Here is a 23,292-nt window from a genome sequence, read left to right on the forward strand (position 1 = left end):
CCTCTGAAGGACATCAAAACATCATGTATGGGAGGTCAGCCCTCTAAATAGTAAGAAATAGTTTACTCTGATCTGTATCTTGAAAAGATAGATATACATAGGAAGCACGGTGGCGCAATGGGTAGTACAATCGCTTCACAGCAAGAAGGTCGCTGGTTCGAGCGTCGGCAGGGTCAGCTGGCGTTTCTGTATGGAGTTTGCATGTTCTCCCCGTTTGCCTGGGTTTCCTCAGGGTGTTCCGGTTTCCCCTATCAGTCCAAAAACATGCACTACAGGTGAATTGGGTAAGCTTAATTGTCCATAGTGTGAAAGAGTTTGTATTTCCCAGTGATGGGTTGCAGTTGAAGGGCATCTACTGCGTAAAAACATATGATGGATAAGTTAGCGGTTCATTCTGCTGTGGGGAGCCTAGATTAATGAAGGGACTAAACTGAAATTGAATGAATGAATGATAAATATACATTTGATGATTCCTATAATGGATTATAACATTGTGAATTCATAAATGCATCAATCAGTTTATGCCGATAGACACGGTGTTTACAAGTAAAATAGGTGTTTGTTTCTACATCTGTTGTATAGTTTGACTTACAGTACCCTCTGAAATAGCTAATCAGAGGATATTGTAGGTCAGAATACACAAAAATATTCCACAAAACACACACACAAAAAATGTTTTATTATTAAAACATGTCATTTAAATAGTCCATACATTTGATTCACTGAAGTACATATTATACAAAATAATATTACTGAAAAAGTTGACCGCCCTGATCGTCAATGTGTAATTTGCACCCTGCACAGATGTACACATAAAAATGTAAACTGTCTATAAAATCACTTATTAGTAAGAAATTTCATACTCTTTTTGTTTTTAACACGCTTAGATATCCAAGTAAAAGCGCGCAATGAATCTTGGGGTGTTGGAGGCCACGAAGGATCCAGCAGTTGTATCCTTTATTACCTATAGAAAATTTTGAAATTAGACAGTATTTGTGGAGCAATGACGCAGTTCCCTTTGAATGCATCCTTTAGAGGATGCAGCCACTGAAATGAGACACAGCTTCTCTCTCTCATGGGAAAGGCTGCAAGCAATCACAGCAATGTTAATATACAGAGATATTGCAGTTCTTCTCCTGTAATTTTTAATTTATACAACTATTTGATAGCACAAGTGTGTAAATAAAACACAACAACCAAGAAGTTGCTTAAAAACTTTTTTATTTAAGAAAGTTGAGGTAATTTCTTTCGCCACAGATTTACATCTACAGCATTCTATGTCAAAAACCGTGGGTCTTTTTTAATTCTGTTAATAATTACTCACCTTCATATCGTTACAAACCCGGGACCTTCGTTGATCTTCAGAACACAAATTAAGTTATTTTAGATTAAATCTAAAGCTGATTTTTTTTTGGTTCATTTAATTTAATTATTTTTTTAGTTTTTTTAGCACACAAAAGTGTTCTGAGAGCTCTGTGTGATTTCAGTTGAACCACTGCAGTCACGTGGAATTTCTTGACAGCATATTTAGCAATTTTTTACAATCTCAAGATTGCTCATTGATTACTATGGAGGATGAGATTTTAGAACTTTTAGATTTCATCCAAAATGTCTTCAACTGTGTTCTGAAGATGAAGGTCTCAGGGGTTTGGAACAGCACGAGGATGAGTAATAAATAGCATTTTTAATTTCACATTGAAATTGAATTAAGCATTATATATTGGGGTAAACTAGATCCCATAATCATCTTCCTCTTCATTATCATCATCATCATCATCATCATCATCATCATCTACATCATCATCATCATCTTTGTTTTCCTCTTCATCACCCCAGTCATCTGTGTACTCTTCCCCACCATAATCGTCATCATACATGTCATAAGTGTCAGCACTAGAATCGTTCCCACTATAGTCCTCTTCTTCATCATCATTCTCCTCCTCTCCATCATCATCATCATAATCATCCTCTTCATCGTAATATTTGTCTTTCTCTGTTTTCTTGCGCTTTAACTTTGAAAAGCTTTTTTTGAGTCCTGAAACTTCTTCCTGAAGTTTGGAGCACAAATGTGCAAGATTCCTAACATCAGCATCATCTTTATTAACAACTGCCTCTGATCTAGAGACTTCTGCAGCTTCCTTGAGACAATTTTTCTCTGACATTGAGGAATTCAACACAGACTCTGAAATACTCCTGACTTCGTCCTGCAAAAAATAAAACAGAAAAATAATGATTAATGAAAATAACAATAATAAAATAATACACTTAAAAACAGAGCAAGAAATTCACAAAACATTCAGAAAAAGAATGCATAAGAGAGAATGATATTTTTAGCTGTGCAACATTAGCTTAATGCCCTTTCTTTATACCTTATTTTAAAACCAAATATATTTTTAAAAATTGTGATCTGGTGCATATATTATAAATGTATTCAATTAGTAATCACTGATTTCATGTGTCATAATCTTGTGTTTGTTTTTTTACTACTATATCGTTAAAATGTGCACACATTACTGTTGAGAAAATGTATTTGACCAATTATGATTTCTTTCACATCTGCAAAAGAAGCAGTTTATCAAATAATTATAAAATAATTCATATTTTAAACTATTTAGTGGGGTGGTACGGCCGCTCAGTGGGTAGCACTTTCACCACTCAGCAAGAAGGTCACTGGTTCGAGCCCTGGCTGAGTCAGTTGGCGTTTCTGTATGGAGTTTGCATGTTAAAAGTGCTTGTCAATACCGTTTTGAGTGACTTACAGAGTGTTTTTGTAATCCACATCTTTGATTTTGAAAGGTGTGTGTTAAAGCTGTTACTGTCAGATGCAGTTTACGCACGAGAGAAAAACGCTCTCCTAATTCAGTGTCTGCCGTCAGAAAAGATGCTGAAATAGCATCAGTGTACCCGACTTGTCAGCTGTTGTACTGTACTTAGCGGGCTCTTCGATGCACACACAGACACACTCAATACTGGCATAAAGCTTAACAGGTATGTAACTTTAAGCTATGCAATTTCCAAAAAATTAAAGTACATGACTGATACTCTCCTGGCTGATTTACATCAGGAGCAGTTTATGTTTCATTTAGTTAGTTTGTGCTGTGCAGTATTTACCATGGAATCTGTTTTTGTGTCATTTAAAAATGTCACTTTATTTTCACTTTGTGCCACTCTTTCAATCAGTGTGGGACAGTACGTGTGTGTGTCAAACATTTTGGTGAATTACATTTGTTTTGAGCAAGTTTTATAAAAAATAAAAAAACAGAAAAAACAATCACTTTAGCGATGACGATGCTCCATTTAAATGGCAGAAGATGTCGTCTGACAGTAACTCACATGTTGTTTTTAATTCCTATAAGATTGCATTATTTAAATGATCAGTCCAGGAGGTGTGCAGATCAACAGCAGTATTAGTTATTAACAATTATTAATAAAGATGTTAAAAGCAAGTAAAATAGATAGTTTCAAAGCTGTCCAAATGTGAAGCGCTATGAGTATATTGGATGAACTAAATTGTCTGTAGTGTATGACTGTGTGTGTGAATTAGTGTGTATGGGTGTTTCACAGTTCTGGGTTGTGGCTGGAAGCGCATCCACTGCATAAAACATATGCTGGGAATAGTTGGCAGTTCATTCCGCTGTGGTGAGCCCTAATAAATAAAGGACTAAGCTAAAGGAAAATGAATGAATGAATTTTTTATATACACAACACCTAAAATGCATTCCCAAGCCAAAAAATCTGGTCAGCCACCTTTTGCAGCAATCACAGAAAATAAACTGATATCTGCAGAATAGTCCTTCACAGTATTTTTACCCACTCTTCACCGCAGAAATGCTTTTTAAACTCTGTCCCCTTTAAAAGGATAGTCAATAAACTGCATTTCTGAGCTGTCTTAATTGAAAATAACTTGCAGTGAGATATCTTTAAAACAAAATGTTTATCAGTGCCATTGTTGCTTCTGCAGATGCACTCTAGATGTTTTTAAATAAATGAGTTAAATAAATAATTTGTTACTTCAACCTAAATAGAGTAAGTTCACAGAACTCATATAGATTCATTTTTTTAACTTAAATGGTTTGTAGCAATTAGTTTCCTCAAACGGTTTGAGTTGACTTAACTTATTGGGTTTTACAGCACTCAGCTGGTTTGAGTTCTCTGCATTTATTGGGTTTTACTGTGCTCAAATGGCTTCATTTACTCAAATGAATTAAGTTCACAGTACTCGTTAGGATTACTTTTTGAACTTAAATGGTTTGTTGCCATCGGTTTAGTTTTGAGTTACCTTAACATTTTGGGTTTTATAATGTAGCAAATGGGCAATATATCGCCAGGATGACATCTGTTGTGGATATTAATACCCAGTTGTAGTTGTAGTAATGGAGGGTGTCCCTGGACAAATTTTTTTTCTTCAATGCTTGACTGAAGGTATAATGTTCTTTGGGTGGGACTCTGTCTTTGGTTAACATTAAATATAATTGACCGTGTTCACTCTTTAATCCACAAAACATTTTCTCAAAAGATTTGAGGATCACCTGTGTTTTGCCATGCCTTTGCCAAGTCTTATCGATAGTGGAATCTTAGAGAGTGACATTTTGTTTTTTGATTAAAGGGAGGCCTGTGGTTTATTCAGTGTTGTCCTTTTATTATTCCCTGTATGAGTTATTAGTGTGATCTCAGTGGAATAGTCCAGTCATTAATGAAAAGGTTTGCTACTGTGTCAGCAGTTTTTGTCCATTTGGTAACACTGGCTCTCGCTTTATTTCTTTGGAGTGTCTTGTTTGAAATAATTTTGTTTGCAGCTTTGTAGTGTCATACTGAACACGTCAGAGATTGATCCTCTAGTACAGGGGTGTCAAACTCAATTCCTGGAGGGTCGAAGCCCTCACAGTTTAGTTCCAACCCTTCTCCAACACACTTACCTGTAGGTTTCAACAAACCTGAAGGACTCAATTAGTTTGATCAGGTGTGTTTAATTAGGGTTGGAACTAAACTGTGCAGAGCTGCGGCCCTTTTGGAACTGAGTTTGACACCTGTGCTATAGTATGTCTCTGTTTTTAACAGATCTTTACTGTCTTACAGTCTGGCATTGGTGAAAACTGATCATAGCGGGGATCATGTTTGTACAGCAATAATTGCAAAAGACTATTATAAATTGAACATTATGCTCCTGGTTTTAGTAAGGGGCAGGTAATTCCACACAGGCCCGGTTGGTGATAAATACAATTTTCAGTGAGTAATGTGATGTAATAGCAAACCTTCATAAGGTCTTGAGTTTCATCTGTCTGATTCTGTTGTCCACTGGTAATGCTATCTGTTTTCTGTTGTTCCAGTAAGAGTTTCATCTTCATCTGATCTTCTCCGGTCACGTCACGCAGTGTGTGTTTCTGTAGTGCTGGTATTGTGTAATGTTGCCTGATGTGAGTCTCACAGAGAAAAACACCACATGTTGAACAAGCCTTCACAGCTTTCAATCGGTTCTCGGTGCAGAAATCACAGGCCACATCTTCTGGTCCGGCATAACACCGTGGAGGAAGAGCTGGACTGAAGGTTTTCTGCAGGTCTTTCACCACCTCAGCAAGAGCTACATTTGTGTTTAGCACTGGACGTGTTTCTGATGCCCGACCACACTGTGGACAAACAAAATCTCCAGCACAATTGTCCCAGAATGCATTAATACAGCCTCTGCAATAATTATGTCCACATGTGATGGAGACTGGATCCTTCAACATCGATTTACACAGTGGACACTTTAAGTGATCCTCTGTCATCAGCCTGAAAACAAAAAAAACAAAAAGACAATATCTAAAATGAAATGGACATCTATACATATAGACTCCAAAGCGTTTCGACTTAAAATCCTTCCTCAGGGCACAACAACACATTTCCAAAGACTTTAATTATACATTTAACATCTAGAACATGTAATTACAGATTAGAAACAGCTGATAAACCAGACTCAAATCCTCACCTATGGCTTTAAACTGGTAAAATTAAATCATTTATTTATTACTAATTACATAAGGGATAATCAATGGACTCAGAACAATGCAGAGGCAAAGAACCTCCAACAAAAAGTGCATTTAAAATCATTTGACACACGGTGAACAGTTAATTATCCTGCTCATTCCATTGTCATTTGCCAGGTTACAGACAAGTTAAAACTAGTATAGCTCCATATATCTGGCCAAATATTTTCATGAGTTATGATACGTTAGATCTACCCACTTTGAATCAGTTGCAGGTAGAAACAGAACCAGAGAGCACACATGAATGAAAATGAGATTGTGTGTGTGTATTACACAGGCATGTCTAATAGCTCATAATAACGTGTTAGCTACCATCGCAAATAATTTTTTGGGCATATTAGGTGGTTGATCTCTATTGGCTCAATGGTGAAGCACATAATGGCCTTCCAGCTAATCAGAACACAAGATTTTAAACAGCACAACGAATTCACCTTGGGTTGAATGAGATATTGCCTTCAGCTTTGCAGCTGGTCAGCGGTCCTTCGAACCAATCAGAATATATCTGAGACATATAGCTGGGTGCAGGAGAAGGGGCTCTTTCCAGTCTTCCTCTGTAAAGGTTTAAAACGACATGTTTCAAAGATAAATGTTATTTTAATAACTTATTTGAGTATTGTTGAGCATTTTGAAATGTTTTAAATTCAAATCTTTTTCCCTGGACCACAAAACCTCTTTTATTTTATGTCTTATGTTGTACGGGTATATTTTTGCAACACCTGAAAATCCATTGTATGGTTCAAAGTTGTCTTTTTTATTAATTAAAGCTCATGTTCCATGAAGATATTTAGAATTTTTTTTTAATTATTATTAGTAATGCGCATTGCTAAGCACTTAGACGATTTTAATCAAAATTTTCTCAATATTTTGATTAGTTTGAATCCTTAGTGTCAGTTTACAGGAAAAGGAAGGACAAGGATTCAAGTGCAGGAACTCAAATGGGTTTATTAATAATAAAAATAAAAGGGAAGAGTAGGGCTGGACAGGACTGGACATGTAAAAACATTGGAAAAAAGACAACGAACTGGCACAGGACAGCAGACAAAAGGGACTTAAAGCAGAAAGAATTAACAAATAAACAAGTAATCTGAGCAAACTAATAATGGGTTACCAAGGATGGTGGGACAAGACAATAGACAGGAAAGCACATGACACAAAGACAACACAAGCCATGTGCTCACGAGAAAACAGGACTAGAACACGCAGCCAATGAGAGAACTTATTAAATGCGCGTTCACATGAAACACAACAGTGCTGAACACAACACCAACTGAAGACTGAATGCAAGACACGAGTACACGATAAGTGAAACACTATACCATGCACTCACACATGCAACATGCATGTTCCGATCCCAGCGACAACTGAAAACAACTAGACTGGAGCGCTGAGAACAAAAACACCATGCTGCAAACAAAACAACAAACACACCAGGACGAGAGCGCGCATCCAGAACACTCCTGGACCTCACGCACCTGCATCAAGCAGGAGCCTGCACTGCCAAGACGGCACTCGTACAAAGACGAAGACATACAATAACAGAAAATGAATGCTCCCCATGCCCGGATTAAGAATTCAGAGGTCCCTAAGCACAATGTCTTGTAGGCCCTCTACCTAGCCGCACCCCTATAGTTGAGTTAAAAAATAAGATTAATATAATATTGTTTAAATAAAATGTAATCTACAATGTATGGCCCGCATTAAAAAAAATGGTATACAGTACATTTATTTCTAGTCTACAAAGAGTTAACTTATTTTTAAAGCATTTAAAGCACACTTTGATAAAAAAAACTAATACAACTAGTGAAAATTAATGGATTAATTACCTTGTTCATTTACTTTACTAGTTCAGTGAAGCAGTACTATATATTTAAGAGTGTTTTTAATGTATAACTTCAACAAACTTATTTTATATGATTTGGATATAACACTTCTCCAATCCAGTTCTATACAGTCCTCCATAATACATACACTTAATAATAATTCCTACTTGTCTTTCTCGAGATGAAGAGTAGGCAAAATCTGATTTGTAGTGATGGGAAGTTCAGATGATTTTTCTGACTCGGATCATCAAGATGAACAAATCTTTTTTCGAATCGTTTCGTTCATTTGGTTTACATTGGCAAAATATTATTAAAATGTTATGAATTGCTTCCAAACACATCTACAACTAGCCCAAAAGGTTGATTGCATGACAAATAAATCATAAATAGTATATAAGAGGGAGAAAATAATAATTCAATGTTTACCTGCTCTTTTGTCTATGAAGGCATTTTTGTCTCTTTGCTCAGCTCACCTCTTCATATCTTCAAATGTCAGAGGTTCATTCACGTTACACTGACAGTCACATATAATCTTAATCAATGCACAGGCTAAGCCGATAGGGGCCATGATCGTTCGTTTATCACGTGACAGAATGACTAAAACCCGAGGGCTCGAGAGATGAATGGTTCAATTTTTTTTCCGGCTCTAAACGCGTATGATTGGCCCGTGAGGAACGAATGACTCAGACCCGATAGGGGACTCGAGAGATGAACGGATCAATTATTTTCCGGCTCTAAATGCGTATGATTGGCCCGTGATAGCCGAGTGACTCAGACCCGACAGAGAACTCGAGAGGTGAGCGGATCAATTCTTTTTCCGGCTCTAAACGCATATGATTGGCTTCTGTCAATGTGATGAAGACTTAAAATTTAAGATACTACCTGCACAAATGTGCGCACGCGCGGATGAGCGAATCACTCCCTGAGAGGACTCGTAGTTCCCAAGTCATATTGAAGATTCGTTCAAAATGAATGAATCGTTCATGAACGACCCATCACTACTGATATGTAGTGGGGAAAAAAGAAAAACGTGTTCATCTGGATTCGAACCGGGATCATGATCAATTCCATCAAAACATGTTGCCATGCGCTTTAAGAGCTATGCTACTTACGCGGTAATCTATTGTGCTCATTAATTAGGTTGTTTCTGTCAATTAAACGGTGATGGGCGTGAATCGCTTAACAAGCTTATTCCAACGAGGTGCACTATTTGCATTTAGCCTAAATAGACACTCAAAAATCTGCATTCCCCCCCCTCGCAGGGGCCCCAAGTGCGCATATGCCTGTGCCCATAATGCCCATTGGTTTATCTGGCCCTGGCCCCACCCAAGAAAACTTGAGCCGAGCACAACATACAAGACCTGACAGGACTAGTGTCTGGACTCTGCCACCAAAACAAAAATTAACTAGACAGAATCCTGACACTCAGATTACAGATTTGCAAATGCTGGCCAAAACAATTGCTCTGTTTTCAGGAGATTCTTGAAAAATGTACACTTATGACTGGTTTTGTCAACACCATCTCACTCTCGACTCATCACATATTGATGTTCCTTCAGGACCACTTCTTGATGAGTGGGGTTATCCATTGTTGACATATTGGGTAATATTTTTGCCACTATTGGAGTGGGAGTTTTTATAATCAAAACTATTTTACTTTCATTACACTACAAACACATTTTTACGCACTTAATCCAGCTACTAGCACTAAACACAACCGCTGGTAAATATACAAAAACACAGGATATAGCAGACAGACACAACTACAGTTGCAGTTTATTCCAAGTCTTCCAAGTCAGCATTTGCTATTTCTGTTAGAAGTTGACGCGATCTGCATCTCCACTGCTCAGATGTTTTCTGTGACAAATTCAATGCTGCTGGAAAATCGTTTTATGTCAGCTTCTGTTGTCGAATGCAGTTGGCTCCCTCTGGGTCTCATGACTAATCACATCATGCTAATGACCTGGAGCTTATTTTTTAATCAGAATATATCAGTGAGCAAGAGTAAGTCAAGTGGGGTCGAGAGTGAGAAAGTTTTGGGTTTTGTGTCTCAGGGTCACATGTAACACATTCCCTTACTTTAGCATGAAGGTGTTGTCCATTTGGCTGTTGTTTGTTGAGACTGTCGCTGTCTCATTTTCTTCCTTAATCCTGAAAAATGCATCTTTTTACATGTTGTATCATATATTGATTAATTCTAATCTATATATTGGTCCATTAAATAGTATTTATATATTTGATCCATAACAAATCAAAGAATTATTAAAAGAAATTCAAAAACACTGTAAATAAATATATGAAATGCACCTTGTATCCAAAGGAACATCTCTTAAGTTGCTTGGTGGATCCATAGACCAGTCTGTTCTTAAAGACATGTAGCTGATTGTAGGAGAAGCTGCTCTTTCTGGCTTTACTCTATAAAGAGACAACCAGTTAAGCTCACACTGCTAGAAACTGTTTTCAGGTTCATACCAATAAAATGCTATTAGCAACTGTTCAAAATTGTTTATGATAAGGGAACTCAAGAGTTAAGGATACGCAACCAACAAAACACCACTATTGGTGACTATTCTAAATGCATCTGATTGGCTACACCTTTCGTAGGATTCATGTGAACGTCTAAATGTAATGGTGGGCATTCATTGATTTTCACATTTGACTTGAATTGTAACATTCTTAACCATTTTAGTTTACAAGGGACAATTTTTGCCCCTTTATCTTGAATATGTTGGGCTTTTTTGTTTCTTTTGATGCCACTTCTGACACAATCTCTTGCTCTTGCCCTTGTGCAAAATATTGTTACCGGATGAAGATACAACATTTAAAGGCACAGAATGTAATTATTACTGCAAGAGGGAGCACATTTACAACAAGGGTGTAGTTTAATAATGCTGTGACTGAGTGTGAAATCATGGGAGTTGTTGTCTTCATTACATCCTACAAGATTTGTGCAAAAAATCATGTTGCCGGATGAGCTAAAACATTCAAAACACATTACTATTGTAGTATGAAGCAGATTAAGGCTAAAAGCTGTCAAAGTGGAATGAGACAACTGATGATGAGAGACAAGCATGACAAAACCCAAAAGCAGCAGACAGGGGCAATTTTAGGATTTTCATTTTGGAGGAGCTTAACTTCTTATAAGGTAAAAATAATTGAAATAATATATATATATATATATATATATATATATATATATATATATATATATATATATATATATATATATATATATAATATTTATACACACACCCACTTAAAAATGTTTGTTTAATATGGTAGGGTTGTATGGTTGTATATAGTATTCCACTGAATACCACTATTCATTTTGAAATAAAAATAGCGAAATGTTCGTTAAGAGTTAAATTTTTTCACTAGAGGAAACAGTTTTGCTAATGAGGTGAATGCTGAGAAAACCTGACTGCTCCTTCGTGACATTGGATGCAGGTAAAACAAGGTTATCTATATTAAAGAACTGCAAATAAGCATATAACATAATAATTTATCGATAAACACACACCTTGTTCTTTCGCTGTTCATGACTGGTTTGCTGATCAAATGAAAAACAAAAAAATGGGGAGGAGCTGGATTCTGCCGCCAGTTTCTTATCAAATTTAAAGGGGACTGAGGAGATTTATTTATTTATTTATTTAGATTTATTTAGTGTACAGTTTATGAGCTAATAGCAAAAGTTTGAAGGGGGCTGAGCCCCCCTAAAATAGCCCTAACAAAGCCCATGGCCGCAGAGCTTTTATTATGCCACAGTTTCTGGTTCTTCCAGTCATAATCACATCGGGAATAAGATGTTTTATCATATTATTTACATTTTTAGATTCTGCAGTCTAATAAAACAAACAATTTAATAATTAAAACATCTTTCGCGCTTCCGTGTTTTCTCCAAAACCAAACCAAAAATCAAGTATGTGTGGCATCATTAGCATGGTGATAAAGGACATGGTGTGTGAATTAACGTAGCATTTTAGCATGCTATTAGCATGGACGGAGGCGGTTGTGTCCCCACCAAAATCCACTGACTACTGAAATGTCCCCACCAATAATTGAATTCACTTCAAATGTTACAGTCAACATTAACCTAAATACGTAGAAAGGCTTAAATCACATTCTCTTCTTGAGTCCAACACATTTAAACATTAGGATTGGTTGTGCCTTTATCTGCTGTCATGTGAGAGGCTGTAGCTGCGTTCAGATGTAAAAGCGTCAAGGTTTACCGCTGATTGGAAAAGTCAAAGTTTTAAAACCGATAACATTTTCTGTTATATTGTTCCTGTGGTATGTGTACATGTTTTTTTTTACGACTATTTTATTATTTTTTTAGGGCAACAGTATCTCCAGCAGAAAATGAGCCACCACATCAAAGCTACTTCAATCAGCCCATGATTTAGCAAAGTGCAGTGGCTTTACTTTATATCCACACAATAGAAAGATCTCTAAAGACACCTTTTAAAGTTGTAAAGAAATCAATGTTTTTGAAACTAACAAAGACAGCAGAAGTTAATGATTTAGTTTAATTATTTAGCCTGACATGTTTACTGTTCCAAAATGTTTAAAATGTCTCTTAAAATAAAATATATTGTGTTCAATGGGGAAAAAGTTGTTGGTTTTTACCTAGACATATAAAAAGAGCATATTTTAGAGCAGTAGTCACAATACATGAATATATCATATTTTTATCCAAAGTTATCATCCCACCAGAATCTTATATCACAATGCCTAATGGGGGAATTCATAGGTCCCTACCAATGTCAAGAGCAAATCTATGCCCTTGGTGCTACCAGTTAAACTGGTTATTTCTCTGAAATTGAACATTATTCGAAACATTTAGCATAATGTATAATACATAAGTCATCAAAATACACAACATCTTTCTAGTGTTTTTTATACTTTAATGAGAAAAAAAAAATCATACAGCGTGCCTTAAAAGTACAGAAAATAAATGATTCTGAAACTTACCTATAATCCAAAGGATAATTTTCTCCACCCCTGAAGTTGGTAAGTGGATCCATTGAACATTCTGATCTCAAAGACATACAACTGGGGGTAGGAGAGAGTGCCCTCTCGTATTTGACTCTAAGGACAGACAATGTTAATGATTTTGTCAAAACTCACAATAAGTCCCCAGAACATGGATGTGTACTCACACATAATTATTTAGCCTACCTTTTATTTTTGTGTTCATCATGACCACTTTCTTCTTTACTGAGGTCTGTGTTTCCTTTGATAAACTCGGGTGATTTTGCTCTCTTTCTTTTATACTCGCTACAAAATAATATACGATATGAGTATTTGAATGTCTATATACTGTATCTTTTTTCAAGGAGATAGTTTTATTTTACAGCATTCAAGCAGGTCAAAAAAAATAAGAAAGCAGTTAAACATGGGCACCTTTCACTCTTTTCTTTCAGACTCATGTTGTCTTATGTGCAGACAAACCTTTGTACAAAAATGGAAACACAAACACCTAAACGGTTGTTATTGCACAACATGCGATATCATCTACGCATCTTAGCCTACTCGATTTTCACGAACTGAAACCAAATGATGGAATTAAAAGATCTTAATACAGTGAATTAAGGGACGTTATTAATAACATAGGCCTACCTGAGTCAACTTTCGGAGAGCCGATATAAGTTTTTCACCCTGTAGAGATTCTTTCTTTAAAAACGAAAGTGGGTTGATCAACTTCAGCCACGACCAGTCGTTTTAAATAATGTATTTCCTGTTTTCCTCAAACTAAAAACGAGTTCTATGCTGGTATAGTAGACTATACTACTACTACTAATAATTATTATAAAACATTTAAAACCCTAAAAAAAAAATAAAGAAAATATTTTTAAAAATCTAAACTGCGAATCCAAATGGCATTCAAGTAATAAACAATAAAAAATACTGAAACACACACTCACAGTTTCATGTAGAAATTATTCTGTTAATAGCCTACCCTGAATATTTGTATATATTTTTTAATGACAAAAAGGTAAAAGAAACCCAGTCCAATTCTTGTCAACTCAGAGTTTTATTGAATAATTCCATAACAATAAACCTCATTCTAGTTAATTTAGCTAGACAGCATTTATCTCCTCTAATACCCCACAGTTTAAATGTAACAAATACCCTCATCATGACTGTAATATCAAAACAAAAGCAAGTAATACAATGTTAAAGACAATTAAGTTATCTTTAACATTGCGCATAACCCTGGCTGTCATTGTTCTGAAATGAATCATTTTATTTTATAGTTATGAAATCCCGGCGGAACAGTGTCGCAGTGGGTAGCACAGCAAGAAGGTAGCTGGTTTGAGCCTCAGCTAGGTTAGTTGGCATTTCTGTGTGGAGTTTGCATGTTCTCCCCATGTTTGCATGGGTCTCCTCTGGGTGCTCCGGTTTCCCTAAGTCCAAAAAGATGTGGTATAGTGAACTGAATAAACTAAATTGTCTGTAGTAAATGTGTATAAATAAGAGTGTATGGAGGATTCCCATAGATGGGTTGCAGCTAGAAGGGAAGCCGCAGCATAAAATATATGCTGGATAAGTTGGTGGTTCATTCTGCTGTGGCGACCCCCAGATTAATAGAGGGACTAAGCTGAAAAGAAAATGAATGAATCATAAGTTGTGTTTTGCACCACTTTGCATTTATGTTAGCAATTATAGAAGTAGTAGCCTATAGTTGTGTTAAGATTTATACAACTAGATGCTAAGCAATATTGCTTTGTACAGTAATGGAGCTGTTTAAGTTATAAGGCTTGAATGGCAAATACACAGTAAAAAGTAAACAGTCAATCTTAAAAAATGCTTGTAACTAGTTTTGGTTGATTTTACTGTGTTATGCAAACTTTAAGGGGGATCCAGTAGTTAAACTGGAAGAATTTAGCTGTACTGACTTTTAAAAAGTTTGACTAAAGGCTGGAGCTGTTTGATTTTTTCGTATTGTTTCAGCAGTACCACACTTTGGTTGGCAGGTATATCAGCACATGTTCAGACAAAAGGCGAATTCACACGTTTTATGGGATTCAATGTACAGCACTCTCTTAACCAATACAAGTTAACAAGTTACCTGCATAAAGTAAAAGTAAGTTGTATCTACTCAAAGTTGGGAACTAATTTGCTTATTAAATTTGAGGGATTCAGTTTCCATAAGCTATTCAGCCAAGTAAATTCAGCTTGATACTTTTTGCATTGTAGTAAGAAAATGTGGCTATACACTCGATAGTACAATCAGTGATGAGCTTTAACTTGCGTAAATTATAAACAGCATGAACCAAAAAACAAAACAAACAAACATGGATTTCTGTCACCAGGTTTTAAGAACTAAATGTACCTCTACAGTATTTCAAGTGTAAAAGCCCATGTTTTATGCACTGTAAACAATGCATAGCAACATTTTGAATTAAAATGCAGTACTGAAAGGCCCATTAAGTTAACAAAACATTATCTATTATTAATCACCAACTCAGATTCACACATTTGTCATATCAATAGTCCTCCTCGTCATCCTCAGTGCTGTATTCATCAGAACTGCGATCCTCAGATCTTCCCGTATGCTCATCATCAGATCCCTCATCACTGTATTCAGAGCCGTCTTCCTCATTCTCACTACTATCTTCATCCTCGTCCTCCTCATCATAGCTACTATTTTCAGAGCCTTCTTGCTCCTCATCAGAGTAATCTTCATAGCTCTCTTCATCATCACTCCTTTCATCTGAATCTTCATCATCATCATCATCATCATAATCACGTTCAGAATCCTCTTTATAATTGATTGCTTTTTTAGTATGCTTTACTTTTGTAAACTTCGAGATGCTCTTTTTAAGCCCAGAAATATCTTGCTGAAGTGTCGAGCACACGTGTGTAAGACGCCTAACATCTTTATTATCTCTCGGATTAGGTCTGGAGGGCTTGGTGAATTTTTTTGGACGTTTCTGAAGTGTGGCATTTTTCAACAATGACTCAAAAAAGCTCTTGACAGCAATATCCTACAAAACAAGGAGAAACATCAAGACAATTGATTCAGTATTTATTTAACTAACCTGCTGTGCGAAAATAAAATAGAAAAGCTAAACTGAGGGATTAACCTGATCTTAGTTGCAGATCAGGGGTGCGTTTCCGAAAATCATCGTTATCCAACTAAGGTTGCGTCGTTACATGGTTTGTTGATTTTTGCGTTTTCTAAATCCATTGTTACAACGAACATTTGCAAACTGTATCACAAACTTGTGCGCTTGCAACTACACCTCTAGAGCTGTAAATAGAAGTAGAGTTCCTGGCTGTGTTCTATTCAAAGTTATTCCCCCTATGCCCTATTCCTTTCAAAGGTTCCAACATTTAAACTTTGAATTATATAACAAAAGAAAAATAATAAAGTCATCCCTCTTAGGTGTATTTTGCTTTCAAAGTATCTTTACAGTTCAGTTTTAGCGATCTTCATATTGACAATTGCACTCCCTTCATAGTGCACTTTGAAAACATTTATGCCATTTTGAACACAGCCATGGCTCATGACGTAAGCTATAGTTGACCGGTTATTTAAAAGCGAAAGTTTGTGAAAACTAAAATATATAGTATACGTTAATGGTTTTCATTTATAGGAGATTATTTATTAAGAAATGTATCTGTACTGTATATGACATGGACCTGTTGGTTAGAACATTTCTGCAGTGGTTTACATGTGTAAAACGGTAAAAATAGACTTTTACATTAATTAAATGAATTGACATAAATTAAATTTTAAAAAAGCAATATCCTACTTTATAATAATATTAATTATTATTATCAAGTAGTTTTTTTTTTCATTTCTTAGTAAATAGCCCACTGTAAATTAGGCCTACAACCATTAACAATTTATATGATTTATATATGAGAATATGTATTGGCATTTGTAAAGGAAACATCTATTTGTCCCACAGTATATGTGTTGTTTACATATATTTAAGTTTATGTGGAAAATTGGTGCATTTTTTACCAAAACTAATATAATTTTTTTTTTAAATGCATGTGCGTATAAAACAATATAATTTGCTCAAAAAATGATGGGGTTTTTCTCTAAAGTAGATACTCCACCCCGTTTAGTGCGTCATTATAGACGTTTTACGTTATAACTAACGTGGTTCAAACAATTGATCTGCGACAGAGAAACTATGGTTTTGGGAAACACCTTTCCATTTTTTTCCCATTTCTTTTTCCAAACGATGCATTGTACTATGATAGTTCAGCCGCGAGTTACGTTGGTGTTTGGGAAACGCACCCCAGATCGACTCCCCTGTATTTACATGCAATTTGCCAAAAGACTCAACTTCTTTAGCTTGGCCTTGAGCTAAACTATTTTAAATATGTGAGAATTAATACTTTTAGCAGTTTTTGAAAGAAAATGACAAGCAGGTCACAGCTGTAGTGTTAATAAATGCCATATCTGCTGCTTTATTTAATGTATTATATAATATCATTTGGATGCCATACCTTTATAGGGTCTTGAGTCTTGTCTGTCTGATACTGTTGTCCACTGGTAACACTACTGAAAATATTGACAGTTTTCTGTTGCTCCAGTAAGAGTTTCATCTTCATCTGATCTTCTCCGGTCACGTCACGCAGTGTGTGTTTCTGTAGTGCTGGTATTGTGTAATGTTGCCTGATGTGAGTCTCACAGAGAAAAACACCACATGTTGAACAAGACTTCACAGCTTTCAATCGGTTCTCGGTGCAGAAATCACAGACCACGTCTTCTGGTCCAGCATAACACTGTGGAGGAAGAGCTGGACTGAAGGTTTGCTGCATGTTTTTGACCACCTCAGCCAGAGCAACATTTGTGTTCAGCACTGGACGTGTTTCTGATGCCTGACCACACTGAGGACAAACAAAATCTCCTGCACAATTGTCCCAGAATGCATTAATACAGTCTCTGCAGAAATTATGTCCACATGTGATGGAGGCTGGATCCTTTAACATCGATTTACACAGTGCACACTGTAAGTGATGCTCTGTCCACATTCTAAAAACAACAGCAATTAAAGTCCTTAAATTCAACTTCAAACTAAGTTCATTAACTTTAATGGTTCCTATACACTTGTTAAGTGTAACGTTATGTGAAGCGGCTTACAGGTTCAAGCGATCTATCAAACTGTATAGGAAGACTCAACAAATGGTAATAATAAACGCTTACAAAGCAATGTAATACTTTTGAAAATCATGATTGCAATATATATGTCCATGCCTAATATCCAGTGGCCAGAAAGTGATTCATATTTTAAAAATTAGTACAATATTGGCATCAGTGATGCGGCAAGTCCAGAGACTTACACCATGGTTATATATAAAATTCACTTTAATGTATGATGTGACAAAAAAGGGTGATAAACGGATATTTTCTCAGTTCAAATGAGTAGCGGCTTGGACCCAGAAACAGTATTTCATACGTCACTACTTAACAAGCGGATTATGGATTTGTGGGAATTCCCTTTTATGCAGCATATAGCTCTTTATTGTATTGTACTTGAGTTTTAAATCTGAAAGAGCACTGTGTTTACAGTTATTGTCTCTCAAAAAAAGCATTGACTCCAAGTACAAGCTGTTCTCTAAATTGATCTCAAGCCATTTTGTGTTGATATCTGAGTGATCCACTAACATGCAGACTGGTGAAAACATTAAGCCCCCTCCCTGAAACACTGTAGCAAATTAAAGGGGATAGGATCGACTTACGTCACGAGCACGCTGTACTCAAGGTTCTAACTCTAAACCAAATGTCAAATTTTCGGACTAAAATCTGAATTTCTATGACCTATAATGAATAGGTAAACGGAAACAATCAGAAAGTTTTCTCACAAAATCCGAGAGGGACTGTTTGCCAAGTAAAAATGGAATAAAATGTCAGTGAAAATAGCCTAACCATAACAATATGCATAATGTGTGAAACAACATGATAAAAACATGCTATAGAAAAAATACATTTAGATAAATGGCGACAAACAAAAATGCCTGTTATTCCATGAAAAAAAAAAAGATAAAATACAATGACTTTCAATATCCGGAACAAACCTTTTCAAATTCCATATTTTAGAAATCCTATGATCCTGTATTTCCTTTTTTAAAGTTAGTAATGTTATGATTATAACTGGCTAATTTACTGGCTTATTTTAACACCTTATACACAATTTTTAAAAATACTTTATAAAGATTTGTAATGCACTCTAGATTTGTGATTTATCACGATAATTAGCACCGAACACCAGAACTACGCATTCTAGAGCTAACATTCACCTTGAATGCAATGGGAAGTCTTCTGAAGCTTTGAAGTTAGCTGGTCGTCCCTTTGAAGATACTTTTTCTCTGTGAGAAAACAATAATGGATATGGGAAATGGGAGGTTGACTTAAAATGTATAAAATTTCATATAGACATATGAATAACATTACATATTTGATTTTCAGTGAGGGTTAGAGTAAAATGGTGATTTGTCAATTATACTTTACATTTTTCATTCATTTCATATATCGCTAAGCTAAGAAGCGCAAAAAGGAACGACGTCATATTGCCCTGTAGCGTTCGCTTAAAAAATGAAATGCAGCCACACGTACCTCCAGCTACATAATTTGCCATCTCCAGAAATGTACATTTTATAGAATGAGCCTGTGTTGGACATATTGGATAAGTGGAGCAAAGCCACACCACACACAACAACTTGATCTTCCATAGTTAAGTGAATTTGATAAAAGGCTTGCAACATTTCCACACTTGAAAGCATGTATTTTATGTGGGAATGTAAGTGATTTTCTGATACAGTTAAGGCCTTCGGTGTGAACACACAGTTACACTAACTGCCTGTTTAGTTCCATATTGATTGTTAAATCTTGCTTTGTACCTATAAGGATCTAAATAGTCTATCTTCTGTTTATCTAACCAACCTTCAGTCTCACTAGAATCCCACCCACTCTTTGAGATCTCAAAACTCTGGTAGTACCCAGAATAGTAAAGCCCACTAAATGAGGTTGAGCATTTTCATATCTAGCATCTAAACTCTGGAATAGCCTTCCTGATCTCAGAGGCTCAGAAACACTTTCTCAGATTAAAACTAGATTAAAGGAAACATAAGGAAGTGAAATTTTCTACATGTAACTCATTCAAGGCAAAATCACCTTGCGTTCGACTCTCCACATTTAAAGTTGGCTGGTGGATCCATTGACCAGTCAGTCCTCAAAGAGGATGAAGGAGAAGCTGCTTTTACTCTGTGAGAAAAACAGTGTCTTTATGACCCCTTTATTACAGTCAAATATGTGTTTTTTGTAGCAAGTTATTCATTCAAATTCACCTTAAATGCCGAGGAAATGTCTCTCTATCTTTGAAGTTGGCAGGTGGATCCATTGACCAGTCTGTCCTCATTGACATATAACTGAGTGTTGGAGAAGAAGCTCTCGTTGACTTGAGTCTAGAATGATAAGCTCATGTCAAACTCAACAGTACAACATTTGATTTATTAATTTATTTTTAAAGAAGCCAGATAATATATAAATATATATGGGTTAATATACCTTTCTACTTACACAGGAAAACTGAAAGCAATGGACAGAATTTTCTAATTAATGGAGTGAATAATAAAATTTGATTTGTTAAATCCTGTGAAAACCTTTAACTTAAAAATATCTATAGTATCAAAGAAAAGATATTCAATGTTATGATTTCATTTCTAAAAAAGTAAGCAAATATTGTAAATGTAAGGCATAGTTTATTAGATATAGCAAATAAGTATATAGTTAACTACTAATTTATTTATTAAGTATTAGCCCTATAAATAAATGAGAAAAAGGTTAATAAATACAACTATAAATGCTCTATCCTTCACTTATAAGTCCTTAGCATGTGCTTAATATATGTATTTTTAATAATTTATTAATAATCAATTTATAATTTCTAAATTAGGTATTCAATTTCATATAAACGTATAAGAGTTTTCATTGGTGTATAAGATAAATTAAAACATAATTATTAGCGCATTCCTACTATTTTTTATTATTAAGTCAAGCACCTATAAACAATTTATAAGTTGTATCCTAATTAATTTTGTGAGCTCAACCAAAATAATGACTTTTTTGTTACTAATCACGAACGAAAAGCATGACGGACAGACAACTGCAATCTTACTAATTTGTTTATGGCAAAAAAAGTCAAGAGGTACCAAAAGTAAACCAAATGACGATGTGTTGTAGTTGATGATTAGTGAGAAACAAACAGAGTTTTTGATTCAATTTGTTGATAATCGCTAAAAATATTACTCAGATCACTCTCTCTTAACAAACATCTCCTTAAAGGTGCCATTTCAGGTTCCAATGCACATCAACCCAAATCATGACATGTCATAACCTGACTGTGACGAAGCAGATGAGAGCCAATCATGAGCCAATGAGCATTTGATTTTCCTTGCCGTAAAACCTATCATAAAGCCTCTTGACGCAGGATGGTTTGAATTTAATAATGATAATAACGAACGTGGGGTTTGAAAGTTGATGACTTGATGCCTATTATGGACACTATAGTGCTGAGGAGGGCAGATAAAGAGTGCTGTTCACTGAAACTAATCATGTCTGCAAAATTATTGTAAACAATTTATATGTGTTGAATTTAAACAAACTAATACATTTTGTGATGTTCAACTTAGTTTGTTTAAATTCAGCCCAAATAAATTGTTTACAACCACTTAAATAAAAAAATCTAAGAGATCTAAGGAATCATCTTTGAATATTTTCTTTAGAGTTCCTCACAGTCAAAAGATTTGGATTACAGGGCAAGAATAACATTGACTTCTTTCCTAACCATTTTCTGCGTATGTAATATTAGGAAAATTGATTGCTTCAACTTAAATATTAACAAAACAGTTTTGACAGTTCAAATCCAGCTTGGTTTGACATAAACATGATGAAGTACTGAACAATAATAAATGCAAACTATAAATACTGCATTGCTTGTAAAGCTGATGAAGCACGGAAGTAAACAAGTTTCATCTGCATGGTACTTGGTGTTTGGAATGTACTACTGCACAAATTATTTATATACAAAAAAGTAAATAAAACAGAACCAGAGGAATCATTTTTATAGTGACAAATATGGGTGAAGTACAGTCCCAAAATAGCACCCTAAAGAGGAGTAGTGGGCAAACCATTTATTAGCATTTTCAGAGAGACCAACAATGAATGGTGTTTTTAAAAGTATACCATTATCAAATATACATGCGTTTATAAGTGAAAAATAGAGTTGTATTTATAAACTGCAAATTTGAAGACAATGCTTTAAACGTAATAAATGAACTCCAAACAAATGCTTTATAGCATGTTTAGAGTCAACCAGCACTAAGTCGTTCTTTGTACATGAAGTAGAAAAACATTAATCCACCTTTTACTTGTGCATTCAGCCGGTCGTTCTGCAGCGCGTTCAGTCTCAGATCTCCTCCTTTTTGACGGGCTTGAAACCCATATTACAGCATAATATGTAATTAATGCAATTTGTAAAAAATGTCATTAGGATACTTGAAAAACAACTTGTAACCTTACCCTTTAAATTCACGCGGTCCTTTCAGACTCATTATTGTGCGGGAGAAACTTCCGAGACCTGAGAAAGTGAAACACAGTCGTGAACAGATATCACTTTCATTTAGATACTGGACAGAAGTCGAACCTGTTGGTTTTCACAAATGCAAACCTGCTGTAGTGAGACTAAAAATGTAAACAAAGTATACATGTGAATTTATGTTAGCCAAAACACTTACTACTAATAAGAAAAGACTTAATCTGCTTTCACGATGCGTCGATCACTCCCTATCAAATTTATGTAAACACGTGATCCAAACAGATTCTTTCAGAAGGATGTGGGCTGGGCTCGCCTACATCAAAACAAATCAAGAAAACAATCACATCTCGGATATATAAAATAATGTATCTTCTCATAATGAATTACTAAAAAACAAACATTAACAAAAAACACTAACAATCGCACAAAACGTGTAATTGGACAGAGATTAGCATTTAAAACATTTATCGTCCAGTTCATGCTATCTGAAATCATTTGATCAAATCGTAGTGGCATTTGCTGCCACCTTGTGGTACAATATTGATGTTTACTGTGAAGCAAAGGATAAAGCACAAAAAGACAAAAATATAAAACGAATTTATTTCCCTTTCTGAACAAAACAAAACACCCCTTACACATCTTAACAGAAGTCCTATTTTACACAATATAATACAATGCCCCTATAATCCTGACAAAAAAGTGGACCTTGGAAATTATTGACAGGATGTGAATTATAGACTACAGGTTGAGATTAGAAAAATGCATTGAATTAAATTAATATAACATACCTTTAATCAATTTTCCCTTATGAAAATCAACACTGGCTTTACTAAAATTAATATCTAAAACAGTTTTCTGTAGCTAAAGTTTTGCTACACAAACTACAGC

The 23,292-nt window shown here is 35.3% G+C and overlaps 1 protein-coding gene across 7 annotated transcripts; it reads right to left on the minus strand.

Moving 5' to 3' along the window:
- Window positions 1–1,204: 1,204 nt before the first annotated feature.
- zgc:174931 lies at window positions 1,205–22,692 on the minus strand. Of its 7 annotated transcripts, XM_073909745.1 has the most exons (13): window positions 22,604–22,680; window positions 22,389–22,446; window positions 22,231–22,299; window positions 20,156–20,272; window positions 19,983–20,072; window positions 19,109–19,177; window positions 13,022–13,120; window positions 12,815–12,931; window positions 10,151–10,258; window positions 9,923–9,994; window positions 6,455–6,574; window positions 5,253–5,769; window positions 1,205–2,204 (listed from the first exon to the last, which is right to left on the minus strand). In XM_073909745.1, exons 2-13 carry the CDS (start codon window positions 22,418–22,420, stop codon window positions 1,731–1,733), a joined length of 1,884 nt encoding a protein of 627 aa, XP_073765846.1. In that variant the 5' UTR covers window positions 22,421–22,446; window positions 22,604–22,680; the 3' UTR covers window positions 1,205–1,730. The 7 variants fall into 7 exon arrangements, with proteins under 7 accessions (XP_073765846.1, XP_009302442.1, XP_073765847.1 ...); XM_009304167.5 differs by lacking the exons at window positions 19,109–19,177; window positions 19,983–20,072; window positions 20,156–20,272; ... (1 more) ...; window positions 22,389–22,446; window positions 22,604–22,680 and adding exons at window positions 13,247–13,294; window positions 13,463–13,757; XM_073909746.1 differs by lacking the exons at window positions 19,109–19,177; window positions 19,983–20,072; window positions 20,156–20,272; ... (1 more) ...; window positions 22,389–22,446; window positions 22,604–22,680 and adding exons at window positions 13,247–13,322; window positions 13,463–13,591.
- Window positions 22,693–23,292: the final 600 nt, after the last annotated feature.

The sequence above is a fragment of the Danio rerio genome, chromosome 8 (genome assembly GCF_049306965.1).
Source record: "Danio rerio strain Tuebingen ecotype United States chromosome 8, GRCz12tu, whole genome shotgun sequence".
Taxonomy (NCBI): Eukaryota; Metazoa; Chordata; class Actinopteri; order Cypriniformes; family Danionidae; genus Danio; species Danio rerio.